Consider the following 16,163-nt stretch of genomic DNA (forward strand, 5'->3'; position numbering starts at 1 on the left):
GGTCTACACTTGAGGAGAACATTGGAACCAGCCTCCCTTGCTAGCCAGGGACAACATCATAGACAATTAAAGCCAATTGTGGTGGCTACTGGACAGAACAATCACGATGGTAGACATAACAAGCCCGACGGTGGTATTAAAGGAAAGGAGAAAGTTGCGGTTTTTCAAAATTCGAAAACCCATGCTTCTAGTTATCCTCACCGTGATAAATGTGATTTGTATTCAGAGAAGGCAAAGGCAAAGATTGGGGCTAAATTTATGTCTAATATTAATGGGAAAATCAAAACTGATACGTTGACCTTAGACTTATTCCTACGAGTCAAACGTGGAAATGGTGGGAAGTGGAATATAGTATCATCAAAGGTTAGAGAAGTGGACCGTAAAGTTCTGAACAATAGGCCCAATTACAAGACCATGGCAAAGCCCAACTTAAATGAAATGGGTAACACTATTAAAGGAAAGGGGAACAACTACTGGGCTCTCAAGTCTAATACGTTGGCTTTAACTACTCATAATGCTAAACCCAAATAGCAGCCCGAGCCCGTCAGTAACTCATAATCACAACCCAAGCCGCAGAACCTCACTCAACCTCTTACCCACCCCAAGAACACTTCACCCCTTACCCACCCCACAAACTCATCCTCTCCCACTCACTCAGTCACTCAACCACTCACAGAAGAAGCTCCAAGGACCATGATCACCTCAGACATGATGCCGATGGACCTCCCAGCTCAAGATAAACATGCATCCGTCTATGGAAAGCTAGTGCATGTCTTCGTAGGTCCCAATTCTACGATCTCAGAGCATAAAGGTTCCCAAAATGCTATCTCGGTGAACCACGAGCTCCCAATATCGGCCAAGGAGGAGGTTGCGCAAGCTGATTTGGGTTTGAGACCTCTGTCGGGCAGTTTATCTAAGGATTTGGCACTGGGTCAGCTTGATAGTGGCCACGGTGGGTAATTTGGAGAGCACCCAAGGCAATTCTAATCACTGGGTCCTAGAGCTACATGATGGGAAGCAGATTGTAATCCCTTTCTCTCTTTACCACTCTCTTGGGAGCATCTCGGATTTCTCAGAGAATGAAGGAGATGTGGGTTAAGGTAACAACACCTTTAAGGAAGAAAAGTGCATTGTTAGCTGGGCAGACGAGTGTGATATTGTCACTATAGATTCAGGTTCGAAGTGTAAGTTATGGGACTCTGAGGAGAATATAATTCAAGGGGTAGCAATGGAGGAGCACTTGTCTGTACAAACTTTGGCCGTGGCCAACCCTGATGTCCATTTGGAGGTGGAGGCTGCTTCCATAAACCTTTCATCTTGGGTTCTTAGCCGAATTAAAGCATTTATGAAATCTGTGGGGACTTCCTTGGAAGGTTTCGAAGCGGAAATTATTGGGCAGTTTTTAGCTTTAAAGGCCAAGAAGAAATCTGTTGTGTTGGGAGAGAGCTCTCGAAAGAAAGGTAACAAACTAGGTACCAAAGGCAGGAGGGAATTGAAGAGTTTACAAAGCTCTTGGAATTTTGAGAAGGACTCAGCTTCAAGCAATGTTGTTAGGGATTGGGATTTAGTGGTACCTCAATGAATGTAAAAATAATATCTTGGAATGTTAGGGGGCGGAATGAGAGAGACAAAAGACTCCGGGTTCGAAATATGATCAGAAGCTGGGGTGCTGATATTATTTGTCTTTAGGAAACAAAAATGGATTTCATATCCAAAAGAGAGATCGAAGTTTGTAGGGTTGCCAGCATGTGGACTAGCTTTGTTTAGGCTCTATTGGTGCTTCCGTGGGAGTCTTGGTGATGTGGGATAGAAGGACTGTGGGAAAAAATGGATGAAACAGTGGGTCGATTTTTTGTTTCATGTAAATTCAAAAATGTAGAGGATCAATTTGAATAGGCTTTTATTGGTATTTATGGTCCAAACTCTGCCCATGATCGGCGATTGCTTTGGGAGAAGCTGGCTGGAATTCGTAGTTGGTGGAGTATGCCTTGGTGCTTGGGTGGTGATTTTAATGTAATGTGATTTCCATCAGAGCGTTTTGGTTCAGGTCCTTTCACAACTGCTATGATTGATTTTTCAGATTTTATTTCAAAACAAGGTCTTATAGATTTGCCTTTGGAAGGGGGTACATTTACTTGGTCTAATTCTAGAGAGGTGGCTTCACGCTCTAGGCTTGACAGATTTCTACTATCTTCTAATTGGGAAGAATATTTTCCGAATATTCATCAAAGACAATTCCAAAGGTTGCTCTCAGTTCACTTCCCAATCCTTGTAGAAGAGGGGAATTTTTAGAGGGATAATAGGCCATTCTGGTTTAAGAACATGTGGTTAAAGGCATATGGTTTTGTGGACAAAGTGAGATCCTTGTGGGAATCCTACACATTTTAAGCTTTCAAATTGCAAGCAAACTGAAAGCTTTGAAGCTGGATTTAAAGAAATGGAATGAGGAGGAATTTGGGAATGTGGAAAGTAGGATGCGCAAGTTGTGGAAAGATCTAAATGATTTAGATTTAATTGCAGATTGTCGTCCTCTAATAGATAAGGAGATATTGCAGAAGGATCGGCTTCACACTGAACTTGAAAAGGTAACCATTATGGAAGAAATTTGTTGGAGACAGAAGTCTAAGGCACTCTGGAATTGAGAAGGAGATAGAAACTTTAAGTTCTTCCATAGAATTGCAAATTCTCATAGAAGATTTAACACCATCAACAATTTGGTGGTGGAGGGTGAATTGACATCGAATCCAAGTTCCATAGCTGCTTGCATTTCCCTCTGTTACAAACAGTTATATTCCGAGAATGAAGGGCAAAGACCACTCCTTGATGAAGTGGAATTTTCTAGGATTTTCGAAGAGGATGTAGCTTGGTTGGACAGACCCTTTGAAGAAGAGGAAGTATATGGTGTTATCAAAGATTGCAATGGTGACAAATCTCCGAGGCTAGATGGTTTCTCAATGGCTTTCTTTCAATCTTGTTGGGATTTTTAAAGCAAGAAATTGTGGAACTCTTTGGCAACTTCCACTCCCAAGTTGTTTTTGAGAAAAGCCTTAATGCCACCTTCCTTGCTCTTGTTCCAAAGGTCAATGCTGTTAGCGTGAGAGACTTTAGACCTATTAGCCTTGTGGGTGGCATTTATAAGATCCTATCCAAGGTGCTAGCTAATATGCTAAAATGGGTTATTTCGAGGATTATTTCTGAAACCCAAAATGCCTTTGTGCCAGATAGGCAAATCTTGGACTCGGTTTTAATTGTGATGAATGCTTGGATAGTAGACTGATGGCAAGAGTTCCAGGTGTTTATGTAAACTGGATGTGGAGAAAGCATTTGATCATGTAAGTTGGGACTTTCTCATGTATATGCTATAGCAATGAGGGTTCTCTAAGCAGTGGAGGAATTGGATTTTGTTTTGCATTTCCATGGTCAAATTTTCCATTTTAATCAATGATAGCCCTAAAGATTTCTTTGGGAGTTCTAGGGGAATATGTCAAGGTGATCCACTATCTCCGCTTTTATTTGTATTGTGATGGAAGCTTTAAGTCGGCTATTAGATGGGGCTGTTTTGGTTGGTCATATCTTTAGATTCACTGTGGGTCCCAAATCTCATACCCCCGTAATAGTGACTCATCTTCTTTTTACAGATAATACCCTAATTTTCTGTGATGCTTTACCTACTCAGATTGGCAAATTAAGGAACATTTTAGCGTCATTGAGGTTGTGTCAAGGTTGCATATTAATCTGGCTAAATCCAAATTGGTTCCGGTTGGTGATGTGTTAAATATGGGAGAGCTAGTGGCCATTTTAGGGTGTAGGCAGTCCTCACTACCAATGACTTATTTAGGACTTCCATTGGGATCTAAATTTAAGGATAGGGAAATTTGGAACCCTATTCTTGAAAAAATGCAGAGAAGATTAGCAAGCTGGAAGCATTTGTATTTATCAAAAGGTGGTAAGGTTACTCTACTTAAAAGCACTCTTTCAACTTTGCCTACTTATTACCTATCTCTCTTTCCTATTTCAATGGATGTTGCAAATCGCATTGAGAAAATCTAGCGGGATTTTTTATGGGGTGGTATTGATGAGTCCCACAAATTCAATCTAGTTAATTGGGCCTAAGTGTGTAGCCTCTTGAAGTCTGGTGGATTGGGTGTGCCGAATTTGAGAAAATTTAACCAAGCTCTGCTTGGTAAATGGTTGTGGAGGTACAGCATAAAGACAAACAACCTTTGGCGGTGGGTTATCAAGATCAAGTATGGGAATATTTGGCGTGGGTGGTGTACAAAAGAAGTAACAACTGCTTATGGTGTTAGTCTGTGGAGAGCTATAAGACAAGGCTAGCCAGCTTTCTCTAAATCCATCATCTTCAAAGTTGGCAATGGTAGTAGAATTAAACTTTGGCATCACTTGTGGTGTGGGGGTTGTTCTCTTCAGGAGGCATTTCTAGAACTTTATAGCTTTAGCTGTAACAAGGATTCCTATCTTGCAGATGTCATGTCTTTTCCTAATCAGCAACTACTTTGGGATCTTCGATTCTATAGAGAGCCCCAAGATTAGGAGATGGAACAAACTTTGGTGAGGGGCAAAGACAAACTTTGCTGGAAGTCGACAAAGAATAAGGGTTTTAAGGTTAGTGAGTTCTATTTATCCTTCTTCTCGACCCCTGACAACCTCTTCCCGTGGAAACCTGTGTGGCGCTCAAACATCCCTCCTAGAGTTGCGTTCTTTTCTTGGATTGCTGCCTTAGGCAAGATTTTGACCTTTGATAGATTTTGGAATAAGGGTGTACCCATCATGGATTGGTGTTATATGTGTAAAAGAAGTGGGAAGTCGGTAAACCATCTTCTTCTTCATTGTCCTATTGCTTTCGAGCTATGGTCTATGGTTTGGAGCCTTTTTGGTGTGATTTGGGTGATGCCTTAAAGTGTTGCAAATTTATGCTTCTTGGCAGAGTCCATTTGGTAGACAGTACAATATAGACCTATGGTGAGCTGTCCCACATTACGTGTTATGGTGTCTTTGGCGGGAAAGGAACAGTAGATGGTTTGAGGGGACGGAACGGTCGATTCATAAAATTAAATCTCTCCTCCTCCACTCTTTATTTGCTTGGTGTTTAGTTTTCAATTCTTTTTCTTGCTCTAATTTTTTTGTTATGCTTGATCATTGTATTTCTGTTCTTGATGTAATCCTTTCCATGTACACTCCCAGTGTACTTGGAGCTTTTGATTTATGAAATTTCATTATTTATCAACAAAAAAAAAAAAAAAAAAGGATTAAGGAGACATGGCTTTGGAGGATGGTGGTAGCTACAAGATTTGGGGAAGAATGAGGGGATGGACTTCTAAGTTGGATAGGGGTGTGCATGGTTGTTGTTTATGAAGAGGTATTCGAATGGGTTGGGAGGCATTTAGCCAACATTATTTGTTTGAGATTGGGGTGGGGAATAGATTGAGATTCTGGCAAGATTGTTGCTTTGGGGATCAACCTCTTCAAGTGACTCCCCGCTTTGTATTAGATTTTCCTTAATAGAGGGGCTTTTGTCAAGATTTCCTTGACAAGACAGGGAGTGGGGGGAGAGGAGTTAGGATGTTTGTTTCACTCAGGATCTGAATGATTGGAAATTGGATTTAGTGGTGGAATTCATCAATGTTTAGGAATTTAATATCCCTTCAACTAAAAATGGGGATCTCATGAGATGGAAGTTGAAGAAGAATGGGAAATTTGATATCCATTCATTTTATAATGAGTTGCGAGGTTCCTCCTCCGTAGTCTTTCCTTAGAAAGGTATTTAGAGAGTTAAGGCCCCTCAGCGAGTTTCTTTTTTTGTTTGGACCATAGCTTGGGGTCAAATACTTACAAACGACAATCTAAGAAGTAGGGGTTTTTCTTTTGTTGACTGGTGTGCCATGTGTCGTTGTTGTGGGGAGACTTTGGATCATTTACTTCTCATTGTCTAAGGCTAATTAGTTGTGGTGTTTTTCCTTAAGATCTTTTGGAGTTTCGTGGGTCTTACCAAGAAGAGTATTGGATATTCTTTTTTGGTTGGTGGAATTGATTGGGGAAGCTCATTAGACATTGGAATTTAGTTCTATTGTGCTTGATGAGCTATAAATGGAGGGAGCATAATAGGCAAACGTTTAAGGATGTGGATAGTTTGAGAGTCCAGCTGCTTGCTTCTTTCAGAGGTTTTTTGTTTAATTGGTCTCGGGTTTGGGGACTCACATTAGTGACTCCCTCCCTCTATTCTTTAGTATTCTTCTCTCTTGTATATAATTTTCTCTTTTGTTCTTTTCTTTTTTATTCCTTGTACTTGTTGTGGTTTGGGGTGAAGATAAGATGAGATGGTGTTTGGGGTCAAAGGAGGATTTTGATATAAAATCTTTTTATGGTTTATTGAGGGGATCTAGCTCTATTACATTTTCTTTGGAAGAGTATTTGGGGTGTGAAGGCTCCACGTCATGTCTTTTTTGTTTGGACAACTACATGGGGGAAGGTTCTCACAACAAATCATTTAAGGAAAAGAGGTTTCACTATTATGGATTGTTGATTTGTTGTTGCCTTTGTAGAAATGATGGGGAGAGTGTGGATCATCTGCTCCTACGTTATAGTGAGGTATGTCAATTATGGATCTTTGCCCTTTAGATGTTTTGGTGGTTCTTGGGTTCTACCTAAGAGAGTTATTGACTTATTGACTGGTTGGAGGAATTGGTTGGTGAAGCATTCTTCAAAATGTTTGGAATTTGGTATCACATTGTGTGATGTGGATTATTTGGAGGGAGTGAAATAATCATATTTGAGTATTCGATGCTATCTGGGGATAAGTTCTTAGCTTTGTTTGTGACCATTTTGTTTGATTAGTCTTGTGCGTGGGAATTTCCCACTTCTATGAAATTCATTCGGCTGTTTTTAGATTCACTTTCTTCTTGTACATAAGTTGTTTTGTTTTCCTCTGTTGCTTGTACATATTTCCTAAGCTTACCTCATCTCTTTGTTGGAGTAGTTTCTTTTTATGCAAATTTTTCTTACCTATTAAAAAAAAAAGTTCTGCCACTTTTCATACTATAAATTTTGAATACTATCTTTTTTACCGAGTGAAAGGTTGAGGAGATACACCCCTTGGATCAACATTTTGAATACTTCTCTCTTCAGGAGGGCAATTGGCTGAACGTCTTGAATACTTGAAAACTATATTAAGGGTATAAATGCAAGATTTTAGTTCATCATACAGCTGACATGCTGTGTTGATGACAAAACTAAATACAGCAGGAGTATTAAACCCTCTTCCTCATATGGCATGAATGGCCAGCATACAAGTTTGTTGCGAACTACTTCCATCTCCAAACCCGCACTTCTTCATCAAAATCAATGTCATTGTACAATCAAAAGCAACAGAAATGGATACTAAAAGCTGGCACATCACAGAGTAATAAAACCAAATATAACATTAATTCCAACTGTTTAGAGATTTGCTGGCTTGTGAGGCCAGAGCTACTGCCTTGGCCCTTGTACTAGTCATCATCCACTCCCTCTCAGCACGGCGCTGATGTTGCCTTGCATTCTTTGCTCGCTTTGGGGCTAACCGAGTGTCTCTTTCCACAAAGGCAAGTCTAAATTTTTCAGCAACAGACAATTCGGTGGGGCTTGAAAGAGATGTAGAGACAGTCTGTGGGTTGAACCCACACACTGCCCATGTTTTGGGATCAATATCCTTGACAACATGACCGTCCAATGTAATACCTTGTAATGCTTCCCTGGGAACTGCAGCTCCTCTGAAACCAAAGGGTGATGACTTGGGATTTACTGTAATGCGGGGACATTCGGTGGACAAAATCTCCAAAGAATCTCTATCAATCTTTTCCTGCAGGAAAAAAAGAAAAGAAAAAAAGGATATGAATAGTTTTAAAAGGGAAAAAAAACTGGTAAACAGTGGACAAAGAAAAGAATAATACAGGAGTAAGTCATACCCACACAAGCCAACGTAATGACTCTGCACCATTTGAAATTTCCATGGTATCAAGTTCCTCCCATGAATCACCATTCACATCATTCAGCTTTGGTTTAAATATGCTCAAGCATCTCCGTGCAGTGTAGTCACTCCTTGGGGAACCTCTGCAATATTAACTTCAGTTCATAACCTGTTATGAGGTTTGTACCCCTAGTCAAAATCCAATATCTTAGGCCAACTCAAGTCGGCCAGATGAACTAAATAGAAACATTTCAAATCAAAAGTTTTATGATTACAAAATTAATCACAGATCTTTATTTCATGAAGCTAATTCCATATTGTACGAGTCATCAACCAAATCTTAAAAGTGTGAGTTCTCTCGCATCCTTAAGGAACTTAAAACAAGTGCTTTTCCTATGTTCTATTTTTTAAAAGTTTCATGATGCACCAACGTACTAACAAAGCAGCATTTTTCATCCAATATAGTCCACATATAAAATAGCTTAGAGTTTTTTTCTTGAAAAAACTATAGAAAGATCTTGTTACCAGATTCGAGTATCAATGCACCTTAGAACAGGTACCAAGATCAACTAAAATTAGTACCTTCTACTCTCAGTTGTTATGAAATGAAAAGAAAAAGAAGTGCAGTTATTTTAGTTGCATCCTAAAACAACACATATAATCAAAGGCTCTGCAATGAAGCTCAGACTTTAGAATTAGCCAAACTGAAACTTCTAAAAGCTTAAAAAGTTAAAGAACAAGAGTGTACCCGCATCTTAGTGTCTCTAGTGAATGGCAATTCTGCACAAGTTCAGAAAAACCAGTGGTGGTAATTTTATCGCACCGACTGCAAAAAAGAAAAACCAGGTCAATTTAACTAAAGCCTCCCAAACTGAATAGATATTTGATGGCATACTATGCACTGAGCCCATTATGATTCAAGAAGGTGAAAAAAACACTAAATGTATATGAGAATGAAGAAAACAAAATCTAACAATTCATTCATTTGATCAAGTGGAAGTCTAGATGAAGGAGTACATAGATATTGGCGAGACCTACGCTATCTCAAAGCCCACAAAATCTCTACTGATTAGCCTCTGTGATTAATTTTTCAATCATATAACTTATCACTGAGATTGTTAACAAAGAATATACAACTCATGATGTTATTGATAACAATAGATTTTTGAGAATAAAGTCATCTACTTCATACATAAAATACATTCCATTTGTAGTCTATTTGTCCACATCAGTTTGTCATATCTCTAATGGTCTAATGTAAAGTGAAAAAAATACTAAGTTAACAAGGATCAACTCTAAAGTACATAAATAAAGTCATTCCCTTTGCATATTTCAACCATTATTCATGCCATATATCTGATGGTCCGTGTAATGTGAAAGATATGAATTTATATTGAGAAAATTCAAATTTTTGTACCTTATATCCACAGCTCGGAGAGATTTGCATATTTCAACCACTTTTCCTAAGCCAAAATCAGAGACATCTGAACCAGAAATGTCAAGAATTTCCCAGGAAGTATCGGCCAAAGAGATGATAACATCATCATTTAGCAGCCTCCTCCTCCTGGCAATTGCTGCCATTGCCATCTGTTTTTCAATGATATCAGAAGAAATTATAAATGAACAGTAAGATTTTAAGTGTTAGACTTGGATGCCAAGCCTTTTTTTTGGCTAGATGGATGTCAAACTTGTACATATGCAACATTGAAAACCTTGAGGATGCAAAGATTGTCAAAAACAAAAACCCAGCCTAGTTCAATATGTTTACTTAGTGAATTGGCCAATGAGCTATAGCTCAACTGGCACTTCCTCCTCCCATAATAATGGGATGGAAAGTGAGGTCAAGGGTTCAAGACCCATTGGGTGCATGTGTAATGTACCAATAAAAAAAGAGCTTCACCAAGCGATTTCATCAAGGTGACAAGACTTGATATATCTTTAAACTTATTTTGATAATTTGATAGTTACAACAGTTGGGGAGGGGAGATTTGAAGCCCAAACATCTCCATCAAAAATATCATGAGGTGCTAGTTGAGCTACAAGGATCTTAGAAGGAATATTTAAACTTATCAATTATGACTTTCATTTAATGGAGTCAAGTGTGACTTACTCGGCCTCTCTCCTTTCAGAGCCAACAACTTCACAGATCTTTAAGTTTGTCTTGCTACAAATCTTACAATTTACAAACTTAAAACTTTAATAGTATACAGTTTATGTCTTGGTTTTAACCTGAACTGTAAAGTTTTCTATTGTAATAACATAAACATATGAGTCAGTTTCACATTACTATGTTCATTCTTCTCTCTCATTTCAAATTTCCTTAATGTAATACAGCTCCAGGTATTAAGTCCTACAGAATAAGGTTGCTAGTGGCTGAAGAGCACATGGAACTCTGCCAACATTGTGAGTAATTTTATGTTATATAATAAGAAAACAAGCACAAAGAAACAAGGCCTTTCTATATGAGTGCATGATTTTTTTCCGCTAGAGTTTCTAGTCTTAGAAACCTAAAAAGTAACCCACTTCAATCTAAAATCTTATAATTTATTTGCCTTTCGAATTCTCTTTCGCTAGAAATATGAAATCTTCACTTATGCACTTAAGACACATGCCCTACCAAGATAGGACTGGCTCATATGCTGTACAGGCAACGTTTTAAGGCATGCAAAAGCATAAAAACATAATAAATATTTATTCCATCTGCCTATAATTGTCCCCAATTATTGCCATCTTATCATCCTTCACATTCTTCTCTCCACAACATACTCTGGATTCTTGTGGGATTAAATATTCATGGTTTTGCATAGACAACAATCTTATAGCATTTCAAGTCTAAAATTATTACACTGTTTAATCATATCTTTCACACACACTTAAAAATATCTCCTAAGGTGTAGATAAATTCATAACAGTGAAGGGAAAGCACATATGATTGAGCAGTTTGAGAAACACGTCTTTGCTCAAAGATTGAAGGGAATATCAAAAGCACAAACAAACATTTAATATTCCTACACTCCCACCCCAAAAACACAAATTCTCTGCATGCACTACTAGTACAATAGAAAGCCAAAAGCCAAGGACAGTAAAAATTATCTGTACGTGAATGTGGGACTCACATGTAGACACTACATGTACTTGAAAGTGATGTCTGCATATATCCATTACATAAAACATCCCTCCAAAGACTGAAGCCCTATTGCTTACACAAACCTATACATACATACATACATACATACATTCATTCATTCATACATATATAGAACGTATATGCTAAACTCAATACAAACATATTAGAAATACAAAATTGAGAATAGTTTGTCGCGCAACCTTAATATCCGCGGGAAAATTGATGGCAATCTCATCCAAGTCTTCAATTACATCCTCCAAATGCTTCCCTACAACTCCAAGGCACAAGCTAACCAAAGTCGGAGTCTTTTTCTTCTCGAGTAGTCCTGTTATGTACAAAATAAGTTCAAACAAATACTAAAAAATTTTCGGTTTTAGCGTGCTATAGAGAGTAACATGAATCATTAAATTTCAGTAAATTATTCAATTTAAATGTCCATGCCTTGACTTTCATTCTACTTGATCCTAAAACAATTTTTAAAATACAAAAATAAATAAATAAATAACTAATAAGTTTTCTATTTCAAACCAATGGACCGCTATCAAAATGCCGTTCTACTTTCCTTGATTTTCTCAGCAACCAAACAGAACATATAAATTGAAAGAAGCAATGGCTATTAGTTTGAAATAAGAGAGAGAGAGAGAGAGAACATACTAGAGGATTGGAAATAGGTGGTGATTTTCCTCGAAGGATTGTAATTGGAATTGGAATTGGAATTCAAATCTAGGTTCTCCAAGGAATTTGTAACGGTCTTCATAGCTTTTCCTTTTTCCATCAAAACCACAAAAATCCCCAATCAGAGAGAGAGAGAGAGAGAGAGAGAAATATTACGAATTTGAAGAGAGAAGAAGAAGCCCACTTTTTAATTTGAAAATCCAATAATTGAATTTAATTAATTAAGGTGGGTTAAATTGACAAAAAAATATAATTACATTTATGTCCTCATACGAAACAGCACTGACCCGTTTTGTAAGGGGTTAAATTAGTAAATTTATCTAAGGCTTTGAAAATTTTGAATCGTTATTGGTTGCAACACTGTAGTAGTTATAGTTCCATTTTACTGAGCCTTCTACTCTTTCTTCTTGTATCAGAGTGTGAAAGATACGACACCGTTTCTGGGATCTGAAACCGTCTTCTTCGTACACTACAATGGTGAAAGGAGGAGGAGGAGGAGGAGGAGGGCAAAACTTGCCGGCTGACGTGGCACAGGTGATCGATCAGCTGGAACGCCATTGCTTGGCTCCTGATGGTTCTCTCGTTCCCAAACCCGCCTTCTTCGACCTCCAACTCGTATATTCTCTCTCTCTCTCTCTCTCTCTCTCTCTTGTTTGGTTGCTCAGAAAATTCTACTCAAATACTGCGTTACATTCCTTTTCCTTTTCTGAAAACTCATGTTTTTGAATTGATATTGAAATTTGAATGAATTGGTTAGGCGAGAGAGGAAATGTCAAGGGAAAGATTGCGATACTTGGAAGCAATGGTTAGGTTTTTAACTGCTTTTCTTTTTCAATGTTTTTTTTTTTTTTTTTGGTTTAAATGTGTTTGAAATAATTTTGGTTTGGTGGTGGATTTTTGAGTAGGCGATCTATTGCGAGGCGATGGCGATGGTGGAGGAGTATCAGCAGGCAGTTTCGGTGGGTAATCTGGGAGGAATTCGCGATGTTCAGGGTTTATACCCGCAGCTCGGCTTGATAAACTCCCCTCAGGTTTTGATTTTATAGTTTAGAAAGTTCTTATTTGAGAGCAATGCAGATACTATATATATATAATGCTCAGTTCATTTTGTTTTGAAATTTGGTGTGTTATGTTGTCAGTAGATAGGAAATTGAAGTTGTATTGTGAAGTAGTGTTTTAGGATTGGATATGGATTCTGTGAATCTGATATGGATTACCTGTATTGGGAGAAAAAAATTGTGTCGTTTTGTTTGTGACATCAGTAAGTATGCTACTTTATTTGTGTTAGAATTATGGTTAAATGATTAAATTCATCATTTCCTAAAAGGCTAAGTTTGAACCCTATCTCTAGTTAAAGGGGAGTCTAGGCTCACACATGAGGGAAAGTGTTAAAATTTCGATTAAAGCATAAAATTCACCATTTCATAAAAGCTCAAGCTTTTTGGAGAATCGATAGTTTATTATTATGTACTTCCATTGCATTTGAAGGACAATCAACAAATCAAGAAAAGAGAGGTTGTGGGTTTTGGTTTTTCATGAATGATTTTCTTTCATGTCATTATTTGCATTGTGTTTTTATGATGGTCCTTTTAATTATGGTGGATGTGTGTAATACCAATGTGTACAGAAGACAACAGGGTTATTCTTCTTACATGGAATTTCCACATGTGGAATTGACATCAACATGATGTGTATCTGATTTTAGGTATACGAGACATTAGAGCATCGAATGGTCATTGCAGAAGCAGCTCAAAAGTTGAGGCTTCCTCTTATCTCCAAAGATGGTGAAATCCATGAGGATGACATTGAAAAACTCAGTATAATGTCACGAAGCTCCCTTGATAGTACAGCTACCAGTTTCACAATCAGCTCAAGCTCAAATTCAATGAATTACACAACTGCAAATAGCACTGCTAGTATGACAAATAATGCTCTTAGTGCTGGTGATGCAGTGGAACCTGGAGTTGGCGGTGTTCCTAATCGCTATCTTGGAATCACACCTGCTTATTTATGGCAAACTCAACTTCAAAGAACACCATTATCTGTGGTATGATACCCCATTTGGAAAGGCGTGTAAACAGTTGTGATGTTTTTCTTTTTTCTTTTCTCATTTCTCAGCTCTGAACATTTACTCTTTATGTTATTCTGTTATGTCAACCTTTTCATTGGAAATTGAAATTGAGAACTTCCTTTGACTTTGAAATTGTAGGATATGACGGAATATCAGATGTGTCTTTCTCGTGAGATTGAGGCTCGTTTAAAAGCTAAATGTGAAAAGTTAGCCGATGCCTTTGTAATGGATGACATTGGTAGGTTATATTAGTGCCTCTCTCTCTCTATCTCTCTCTCTCTCTCTCTCTCTCTCTCTCTCCTCCACATAAGTCCAAAATAGCCCACGCATATCCTCATGACATGCATGTCTCTGATCTATTTCTTGGTGATAAGTAGCGTTTATATGTCCATGTGAAAAATCAGATGTGATCTGTTAATTAAACTGTTGACTGAGGACTTCCCATTATAGTCTATACAAGGACAATGGCTGTATTAAGAGCTTGATACACAGTGTCAATTGTGTGTATATTTACATTTGTGATGTTTACATGCATCTCATTACCCTGCCTGTGTTGATGCAGACTCATCATCTGGGCATCAAACTTCAAGTTCACGGCTTCCAGAAAGGTTTGTGCTACTCTCATACAATTCTTTACCGCATTCTCTTCTAACTAAAGAGATTTTTCCTGCTAACCATTTTTAGTGTATTGTTTTACATGTAATTTTAGCTCTATTGGTAAAAAAAAATAATAATAATAATAAAAATAAAAAAATCTTTTAGGGGATAGCTTCTCCTCTCAGGAAAATGTAATGTGGCCTGAATATATGTGAGGTCCCCAACAGTTTACTTTCTTGAATTTTGGATTCTTTAATGAACAAGACAGTTACAGAAGCTTTGTAGCTAAAATTGGCTTTTAAAGATAATATTGGGTCACTTTTACCTCTGTGTGTGTGTGTGTGTTTTGTTTTTTCCTTCTATACAACTTTGCAGTATTTGACACTTGCCAAGGTCTGTGGACTGTTAGCCATTGAATCTATAGTCATTTTTTTTTGGTATTTATTGCTGACTTGCTTGTGATCCTTCAGCATACTTTGGTGGTTTGATTAATATACTGAACACAACCATCAGTCACCAATATTTGTCATTATGGTATTCATTTGTTCTCCTGTATATATAAATATGTTACTCTTATGGATAAGCAGATTGCTTTATATGCACAAAAACTGCTTCATAATTACAATAATTTTTGCCAGCCCAAGTCCCTGTTCTAATAGATGTTACTTTTTGCCATCACTTCTCAGGGTTTTGGAGAATGTTCTCCTGCTTGAAACTTATACTCAGGAGTCAATACCAGCACTTCATAAAATAAGGTACTACATAAAAATACTTTCTTGATTGCAAGTGCCGAGTTTGGCTGAGGGAAAATTGTTAATAGTTTGAGTCTATTTTAGGAAGTATCTTCTTGAGGCTACAGAAGAAGCTTCAATTGCATATAATAAAGCAGTAAGTTCCTCCATTCCTTTTCTTACTTCAAATCCAAGTATCATTCTGAAGATTTGCTAAGCCAGTGTCTGATGATGGCATGCCTCCTATTTGATCCCCCTTATCGTAATCTGTTTTAGGTCAAACTTAGGTGCAATTTATTAGGTGCTGTACACTAAGTGTGCGTTTGGATACCGCTTATTTTGCTGAAAACAATAAAAAATGATTTTCATGTTACTGTTCATAAATAAAATTACTGTGCCTTTGCCTATTTGCACTGTTCATTCCCATGAATAGTGCAAGAGGTGCTGGACTCAGGCCAAAAACGTCAGACGTGGACGCACACACCGTGATCCAAACAAACACTAAGTCTCCCAATTAAATTCAACCATGTGGTTGAATTAACCTATGAATTATATAGTTGAATTTAATTGTTCTAGAAAAAGATGACGTTTTTGTTGCATTGATTAATGCAACCGTGTAGTTAAATTCAATTGGGGAACCTAAGATGCAAAACCGTACCTAAATGGTTCGACCCTCTTTCATGTCCCTCTCTTTACTGATTCAACTTTTTTTTTCTAGGTTACACGTCTTCGTGAGTATCAAGGTGTAGATCCTCACTTTGATACAATTGCAAGGCAGTACCATGATATTGTAAAGGTAATTTCAATATGTTGTATGCTGTGATTTACTTGGCTCCTGTGGCAATTCTAATATGTCATGACTTCCTAACAGAAATTGGAAAATATGCAATGGACGATCCACCAAGTTGAGATGGACCTGAAACGCTTACCAGATCACCAAACCACATGAACTTTTACTGCCCTTAACACCCCCCCCCCCACACCCCCCCCCCCCCCCCCCCC

At 37.9% G+C, this 16,163-nt stretch overlaps 2 protein-coding genes across 2 annotated transcripts; one reads left to right on the plus strand and one right to left on the minus strand.

Annotated features, from left to right (window-relative positions):
- Positions 1–7,156: 7,156 nt before the first annotated feature.
- On the minus strand, positions 7,157–11,783 carry LOC112001125 (uncharacterized; the record flags this gene model as incomplete). Its single annotated transcript, XM_024033293.2, is given in 6 exon segments — positions 7,157–7,852; positions 7,959–8,103; positions 8,709–8,786; positions 9,378–9,547; positions 11,288–11,412; positions 11,742–11,783. Coding segments are annotated over 6 exon segments (974 nt in total), but the record flags the coding sequence as incomplete, so codon positions are not given.
- Positions 11,784–12,130: 347 nt separating this feature from the next.
- Positions 12,131–16,157, plus strand: LOC112001124 (AUGMIN subunit 4). Its single transcript, XM_065779841.1, has 10 exons — positions 12,131–12,377; positions 12,520–12,567; positions 12,668–12,793; positions 13,468–13,809; positions 13,972–14,071; positions 14,396–14,441; positions 14,925–15,185; positions 15,267–15,318; positions 15,880–15,957; positions 16,033–16,157. Exons 1-10 carry the CDS (start codon positions 12,237–12,239, stop codon positions 16,108–16,110), a joined length of 1,272 nt encoding a protein of 423 aa, XP_065635913.1. The 5' UTR covers positions 12,131–12,236; the 3' UTR covers positions 16,111–16,157.
- The last annotated feature ends 6 nt before the right edge of the window (positions 16,158–16,163 follow it).

Source organism: Quercus suber, unplaced genomic scaffold, assembly GCF_002906115.3.
Source record: "Quercus suber isolate HL8 unplaced genomic scaffold, Cork oak 2.0 scaffold_219, whole genome shotgun sequence".
In the NCBI taxonomy this organism is placed as follows: domain Eukaryota; kingdom Viridiplantae; phylum Streptophyta; class Magnoliopsida; order Fagales; family Fagaceae; genus Quercus; species Quercus suber.